Here is an 8,808-nt window from a genome sequence, read left to right on the forward strand (position 1 = left end):
GACAGCCTCAGAAGCGTCTCGCCTGGGCTAAAGACAAAAAGGACTGGACTGCTGTTGAGTGGTCCAAAGTTATGTTCTCTGATGAAAGTAAATTTTGCATTTCCTTTGGAAATCAGGGTCCCAGAGTCTGGAGGAAGAGAGGACAGGCTCACAATCCACGTTGCTTGAGGTCCAGTGTGAAGTTTCCACAGTCAGTGATGGTTTGGGGTGCCATGTCATCTGCTGATGTTGGTCCACTGTTTTTTCTGGTCAACGCAGCCGTTTGCCAGGAAGTTTTAGAGCACTTCATGCTTCCTGCTGTTGATCAACTTTATGGAAATGCAGATTTCATTTTCCAACAGGACTTTGCACCTGCACATAGTGCCAAAGTAACCAGTACCTGGTTTAAGGACCATGGTATCCCTGTTCTTAATTGGCCAGCAAACTCGCCTGACCTTTCATTGTATTGGTCTTAAGTAATATTTTCTGAGATACTGAATTTGGGATTTTGCTTAGTTGTCAGTTATAATCAATTAAAAGAAATAATCTTTTGAAACATATCAGTCTGTGTGTAATGAATGAATATAATATGCAAGTTTAACTTTTTGAATGGAATTAGTGAAATAAACTTTTAGATGATATTCTAATTATATGACCAGCACCTGTATCTGCTGGTGGTCTGCCGCTGTCATGATTCTGCCTGCTCTTGTCTTGATTTTCTGGTCTAGGGGCAGAATCATGACAGACCCACGTGTTTTATGTGGAGAGGAACATATTATGGTCAATCAGGACATAATATGCGTTCTCTCCTGTCTCGTCATTTGGCCCTGCCCCTCTCGTTTCTAGTATTGCTCTCCTCCTGTGTCGCATTACCCACACCTGCCCATCGTTATCCCCTTTGTTAGTCTCCCTATATAATACCCTCTTGTCTATTGTCTTGTGCTCGTTGGTTGTACAATATCCCTTGCTTGTACTCCTTACTGTGTCCTTGAAGCCTTGTCAAGTCAAGTAACGTATAGTCTAGTCTTAGTGTTTTATATTGAGTTCTTGAGTGTTTAGTAGTCCGTTATCATATTTGTTATTGTGTACTGTTTTGTTACTCCCTCGTGGGTTTTTGTTTTGTTCCTGTTTTATTATTTATTAAAGTCTTGTTAACCCCTTCATCTCCTGTTGCCTGCGCTTGGGTTCGTTCTCTGTGATTCCTGACAGCCGCTGAAGTTTATCAGTAATGTTTGCTGTCAGTCCGCGGTTCATAATTGTTGCATCACGCCTGCAAAAATGTCCTTAAACACAATAATAGATCAAAAACAATGTTCAATAGCAACTGCCAATTTATTTATATTTGAAATGGAAAATAGAAAACAAAAACTTGATTTGATAGCAACATGACATGATGGTTTTATTACAGGAATTATCCCAGGTTGACTGTCTTAAGCGTTTAGCCCCTTTAAAGAGCAAATTAGTTTCAATGTTACAATAAAAAATATACTTTGAGCCACGACAAATAATGTTCGTAGTTCTAAGATAATAAAAGTCATGTGTTTAAAGTCATGATCAGTTGAAAATAACAAATGTCATTATTAAAGGGTACGTTTTTCAACCCACTTTGTACTGGTACAATGTCTATAATATATGTAAATGAATAAAATGTGAATAATGCAAAACACATTATCCAGCAGTGTTTAAGAGAAACTAAAAAAAAAAGTAAACATTGTCTGTTCACATATATTGCCATTTTTGTAATAATACAAAGTGGGTTGAAAATCTGCAAACTTATGCAATTATTACAAATGTATAATATTAAGCAGTTTTGTATGTCCATCTATATTTGCCATCATCGGATGTCTTCACAAGTAATCCAGGATCAAAACTGAAGTTTCTGTAATCTCTAGTTAATTTAGGATGTGCATCCTCAGAGAGAGAAACAGGAACGCAAAAGGAGAAGGATTAGCAAAACTGCTGTTTAGATCAGCAATGTGAATGCTTGCTTGACTAAAAAGATGTTTCTAAATTTAAACTGGGAGAGTTTAGGAGTAAAATGCTAGTGTGATATCCTGGGACTACCAATAGTCCAGAGTTTTGTGACCTTACTTAGTTTTTTATCACAAGTCATTCTAATACGCTGATTTCTTGCTCAAGGAACATTCAAGGCCAGGGGAAGATTTGAACATTGAAAGGGAGGAGTTAACAGATGCTCCACCCTAGCCGTCTAAAATACGTCATTTAAATTGGATAGTTATTACATGAAGGAAGTGCATTTTCAGATTTTAACTAAAGATTATGAGGGCACACAGTTTTAGAAAAAGAAAATGACCCACATTGAGGAACTTTTTACAATAAAGGCTGCAATATTTCATGAAAAAATAGGCTTTGTAATTTTTTATTTCACTGGGGCTTTGACTGTAAGGGATCTTTAACTGGCAAATTTAATAGTGACTTGTCCCAAAGGCAAAATTAACTGTAACGGACCACTAAACGGGCATATTCAACTGTTAATTTTAGGACAGAAAGTATGAGATTTGGGAAGCAGGAGATGTCTCTTCAGATGATGACCTCTCATTTAGACAGGTCAGGATATTCGTGGGCGTTTAAGTGGTGTATGACCAGGTAATTGATGTAGTTTACAGAGCCCTCTGCTGATGAACATAATGAATACGCGACTGCCACCTACTGTTGTAAACGTTGTAAAAGCAACAAGATATCACGCCAGGCACAAAGACAGATTTTTGACAGAAGAAATTGTAAGGTAACAATTAACAGTCACAGATCAATCAAAATATTCAATATGAATCTATGCATTGTGTGTTTTTATTATGTTTAGTTTTCTGTGTCACTTTCTGCTTTAATACACGTGTTTGTCTTTAAGGAAAGGTGCTGTTATCAGTCTGGAAAAAGGAGAATGTTGAAATTTGTTTTATTGCTATAGAATTTTTGTAATATTTTAGGTCCAAGTATCAGATTTGTAATGACTTACGTGATTTTTCACAATCTTTTATTTTAAACAATAAAGGCTTATGTGTCAAAGAGGAATTGTGTTTGACGAATAAAACAAGACGTTGTTTGTATTAGCACAACAGCAGATTACTTTCTCTTTCATAATCCTCCATATTTATGAATTCTTCATGTCAGAGATCAAGTGAACAGACTTGCTTGTTTAACTCTTCTACCATCTTCTTGTTTGTTGTTTTGTACTTTGCCATAGGCCTAACCACGTTTCCCGGTCCCCCTCATTGAAGCCCACATCAACCAACGGATGTGAATTGATCATGTCCTCTAAAGCTTTGCTCTTGCAAAAAGTGAAACTAACAATGATTAGTTTCTATGATGTGTTTTTTTACTTAAGGGCTTAAAGTTTTTTTAATCCCATCAAAATGCTTCATGGTTCACTTTTGTCTAGACCATATGCAGTGTGACAATCTTTCTACGTGCTTTGTCTATTCATCAGAAATCTGTGATTAATGTGTTAAGTTTCAGTGTGTTTTCTCTTAGGCTTCCTATTTAGGATCTTATACACTTTCTATAACAAAGTATAGTGCCATTCCCATAAATTAAGTGATTGTGGATCTGAGAATTTTATTTATTATGACACTTTTTTGCCGTGTATGACAGCACATCTTGTGCGGACTCAAGATAACAGATCATCTCTTGGAACCCAAAAGTGCACCGTGAGCACAATAATAATTTGGTGTGAGCCATCTACTGGTGCAACGTAAAGGATTGTTGAAACATTTACTTTTAAACTCTTTATCTTTTTCACCATTGTTTTGTCCAAATAACTAATGTAATATTGTAAAGTCTTTTTTTATTTACTCTTTTCTATACTCATCATCCTACATAATGGAAATATCATTTTGTGAACAGCTTTGATATCTTTTCGGCTGTGTAAGACCATGTCAACGATCGAAAAGTGAAATGAACAGTTGAAATCAAACTAAGGTTTGTTGCTGCAGATTGGACTGACATTCTTGACAGACCAACCAAACAAGAGAAAACGCATCTCAAACCGTCTTGCACACCGTTGCACATCATTTCCGCAGCGGTTGAGCTTCAACATGCCCCATGTTTATCGAAACAAATGGGACTTTCCGATGCACAGCTGCACGCTGTTTTGACTAGAAGGGATGCAGCTACCTGCACTGGGCATGCGCACTTCAGTACCTTCAGACTCTCTGTTGACTCCGCCCATATGTGTTTCCTGCCTCCGAAGTCTGGATGATGATGACAGTCAGTGTGCAGAAACTGTGCACAGTTGTTTCATCGGCCAAACTGAACAGTAACGGGCATTACTCACAAATAAAGATCATTTTATAAAGGTATACTGTGGTAACTGTTATCTTTTACAACTATTTGTTTACGTCATGTTTAGACGACACACTATTGTGTAGATTGCTGTGATGATTTTACGTATGATAAACCACAACAGTTTGTATTTAGTGCCATCAGTGAATTACTTGAAAATGCCATTTTCGACGCTTACCTTATTCTGGAGTTACATCAGACAAAGCTGTAAGGTTACTTTCTGAAGTCCTTCATCAACGGCTGGTGTTTACAGGCTAGATGCAGATAACTACAAAACAATGGTCAAATGTAGCAATCTTGATTAAAGGGGAAGTTCACCCCAGCTTTGTGTGATTTTTTTTACTCATCCACATGACGTTAAACGTGTTTAGAGAACGTCCGGCGTCTTCAGAGCACAAATTAAGATGTTTAAGTGATGTACGAGAGATATCCAGGCCGCCTCATAAACACCGTGGTGTCAGTTCTTGCCAAGGTCCAGAAAGTACTAAAGACATCATTAAATTGGTCCATCCGCGCATAGTGGCTCAGTTGAAATTTTTTGAAGCGACGAGAATTCTTTACAAACCAAAATACAGACCTTAATCGACATATTCTCCTCTGTCTTGTCAGTGTATCTGTCTCGCGTTTTCAAGAGCACTTCTTCTGCCAGCATTTGTGCATGTAAGATTTGTAAACAGAAAGAAACCCTTTCAATTTAAATGGTTTTTGCAATGAAGTCAGTCCCTTTAAAATATCCGTAGAAGAAAGTTGTGCATTTTATTTGTGTTCTTTGGAAAACAGTGTAATTTGGAATAATGTAAATTATGGTATGTTTGGGGATCATTTATGACCAATATCTATGCCCCATTATGTAATATTATAGTATTATTGGTACTTTATATAGGCCATTCGTGCTGCTACTGTATATTGGGAACTACTGTGAAAATATGCAATCTGAATGGTAAAATAGCATGATTTTATGTTGATATAAATATTAAATATTTATAATCTTGCTCCACATTTATTGTATTCATCTCCAGCAGGAGAATGTGTGGTATGTGGGCATTGTTTGGTAGTGAGGAGTGCCTCGCAGTTCAGATCATTAATGCCATGAACATTGCGCATCGCGGTCCCGACGCTTTCCGCTTTGAGAATATCAACGATTTTACCAACTGCTGCTTTGGATTTCACCGGCTGACCATTGTGGACAAGCTGTATGGCATGCAGCCTCTACGTGTAAAGACGTTTCCCCACCTCTGGTTGTGTTACAACGGTGAGATCTACAACCACATGACGGTGTGTAGCCAAACTTTAAGGTTCGACTTATTATGTACAGTTTTAACTGTGCCATCCCTTAACTGATCTTCTCTTAAAGCTGAAGGATCCACAACTTTTCCACAACTTCACAGACGAACCCAAACACGCCATCCATGACATCGTGGAGGGACTTGGCACAGGTAGACGTTGTGATGTAGACATGCTATAAACCTAATGGTGTCAACAGCTGCAATGATTTTGTACTTAGAGATGGTACTTGATTCAGTAATGTTATGATTTTGATAAACAGTTGTTTGACTATTGTTGACTAGTAGTTCCTTGACGTGTGGGTGTTTCCTCAGTTATGGGAATTCACCAAACCAGTTTGTACTGGATCTTTTTAAAGATGTTTTAAAAAAATGAAATAAAATACATTATTATAAAAAAAACATCTGTTGTTTAGCAAGTAGGCTACATACATATGTAGATTTTAGTTTGACGTCATTTGACTCGATCCCAGATGAGAAACATAAGTATTTAAATCAGATATGGCGATATAGAAGCAAACGTTCGAGATTCCTGGTTCAAAAGGGGCTCTTATATGTTTGAATATGATTTAGGTTTTGAACTGGAGACTGTCAAGAGCAACATTGGGATCCTGTTTGAAAATGCGGTAAGGAAACGATTGATGGGTCAAAGACGGATCGGTTGTCTCCTCTCAGGTACGTGTGCTTTGCTTTTTAATATACTATATTTCCTTAATGCTTACTGTATTCTTTTAGGTGGTCTTGATTCCAGTCTGGTTGCTGCAACAGTTGTGAAACTGGCAAAAGAAGAGAAGTTAAATTATAAGATTCAAACCTTTGCCATCGGCACTGAGGACAGCCCAGATATAATAGCTGCTTGCAAGGCAAGCGACAAGTTGAATATGCTTGATATCTTTGAACATGCTTGATATTTGATATAACACACAGTGCACCTTTCTGTAGTTTTGAGCATGTATGGTCAGATCAGATGGATTCGAACTGGTTTTGTGTCTCAGGTGGCAGCTCACATAGGCAGTGAGCACCATGAGGTGAGCTTCACTCCCGAGGAGGGAATCTGTGCCATACAGGAAGTCATCTTTCACTTGGAAAGTTATGACATCTCAACTGTGCGTGCATCTGTTGGTGAGTGCAAGAATAGAGTTTGAAAGAGTTTTACATCAAAAAGTCTGATCCATAAGTTAGTATAATTTTGCTGTCACTGAATGTAGCTTCATGAAGATTATTGTGCACCAACTAAAATGATAATTCCAATCTTTTAGAAAATAAGAAACACACCTTCATGTCCTCTTTCTAAATACCGTATATTTCTACTCTCAACATGCAGTGTGATTTCATAACCACTAGATGTGAGCAGTGCTCAGCATTTACATTCATGCACACACCTGTTTTGTTTTTGTCTCAAGGTATGTACCTGATCTCAAAGTTTATCCGTGAGAAGACAGACAGGGTCGTGATTTTCTCAGGTGAAGGTTCTGACGAGCTGACACAAGGATACATCTACTTTCATAAGGTACATGTCATTGCATGTTCATTTCAGCCCGTATTCACTGAATAGACCATATACTGCCAATATGAGATCTGTAATGTCTATGGTGCTCAATGTTGTATTTTCAACGATTATGAAAGAGAATGGTGATTTTATTGGGCTAAGCATCAAGATTTACGGATGGAAAAGTATTCTGAGACTGAGGCCTCATCTAAAAATATTAGACACCCATTGCATTTCATAGGAAAGTATACATTTATTTTGATTAGAGTGTAGTGTAGTGCAGGGTATCATTTGTTAAACGACAGCACAAAGCAAATATTTGGTTTAAAATAATAAAACGATAAAAGCAATTGCACACTTTATAGTTATCAAACATTACCGCTTCATATTCCACTTTATGATAGTTGTGATGAACTACTGTACACCTGTGGTTCAACTTTATACATTCAATAAAATCACTTTGATACCAGATGGTGTAACTATACCTTTTAATAATAAGTATAAATAACCTATTTTCATTTAATGTAGCATAATTTCTGTTGTGAGAACTTATTTTACCATGTGTTTAATGTAGGCTCCATCACGTGAAGCTGGTTCTGAGGAAGCCATCCGTCTGCTGAAAGAACTTTATCTGTATGAGTTGCTGAGGGCCGACAGAACCACAGCTGCATTCGGGTGAGATCACCAGACCTTCACCCATCTGTCCGCTGAGGTCCACTGCATGTGTGATTCTGAATCTTTCTTTTACTGTAAAGGGTGTTTATTATTATATTTACTTACTTTTTTAACGGAGAAGGATGGAATTGAGAAGTACCTCTTGAGGGAAGCATTCAGAGACACGAAACTGCTTCCAGATGAGATTATCTGGAGGAGAAAAGAGGCTTTTAGTGACGGTATAACATCCGTAAAGAAATCCTGGTACACAAGCCTGCAAGAGTTTGCTGAGTCCGAGGTACGACAGGTGCACTGATGTCTCATGCAATAATAAAACCGTCAGAATCTTTCGGTATTTTTTACAGTCTCTATTTTTGTTTTCCTGCTTACGTTAGATAAATGAATCTCAGTTAGAGAACGCTCCTAAGAGATTCCCTTTCAACCCTCCCACAACCAAAGAGGGCTTCTACATGAGGCAGACTTTTGAGAAGATGTACCCCAATCGCAGTGAATGGATCCCACATTACTGGATGCCACCAATAAGACTTAACAACATATAGAGTTTGACTCTATAGATTGTGTTCACTGTAACAATATGCAAACTGTATTAGGTCTGTGCATTATAGACATACGGGCAAATGTCTCTTATGATATAGCACAGATTGGTGATAGGCTGCTTTTGCTGTTACATTATTATGCTGTTTAAGTCTCTCAACTTTGTTTAGTATATTTCATTTTGACTGGGGTTGTGTTCTATGACCATGCAGTGGAATTGAGCATAAAGTAAAACGTTTTGTAAACACGGTTCAATAGCTTTTTATAGCTTTTATAACTTTTTTTATTAAATAAACCCAACTTTTTAAACGCAACCCTAGGTAGACGCACTCTATTAACTCACCTAGAAACATTCAATTGGTAAATATAGTAGTTGAAACTGTTTTACACACTTTTTGAAATACAAAAAAGAAATACACCTATAAAATTTAAATGTTTTTTGTGATGGAGTCAGTTCCTTTAAAATATCCGTATAAGAAAGTTGTACATTTTATTGGTGTTCTTTGGAAAATAATGTAAATGATGGTATGTTTGGGGATCATTTATGAC

General features: G+C 37.3%; 1 protein-coding gene across 1 annotated transcript; it reads left to right on the forward strand.

Annotated features, from left to right (window-relative positions):
- Positions 1-5,304: 5,304 nt before the first annotated feature.
- asns (asparagine synthetase) lies at positions 5,305-8,264 on the forward strand (the record flags this gene model as incomplete). The annotated part of the gene is given in 10 exon segments (XM_079485081.1): positions 5,305-5,553; positions 5,633-5,714; positions 6,135-6,236; positions 6,297-6,424; positions 6,557-6,683; positions 6,965-7,071; positions 7,625-7,725; positions 7,727-7,818; positions 7,821-8,002; positions 8,100-8,264. Coding segments are annotated over 10 exon segments (1,335 nt in total).
- Positions 8,265-8,808: the final 544 nt, after the last annotated feature.

Source organism: Barbatula barbatula (assembly GCF_947034865.1).
Source record: "Barbatula barbatula genome assembly, chromosome: 21".
NCBI classification, from domain to species: Eukaryota; Metazoa; Chordata; class Actinopteri; order Cypriniformes; family Nemacheilidae; genus Barbatula; species Barbatula barbatula.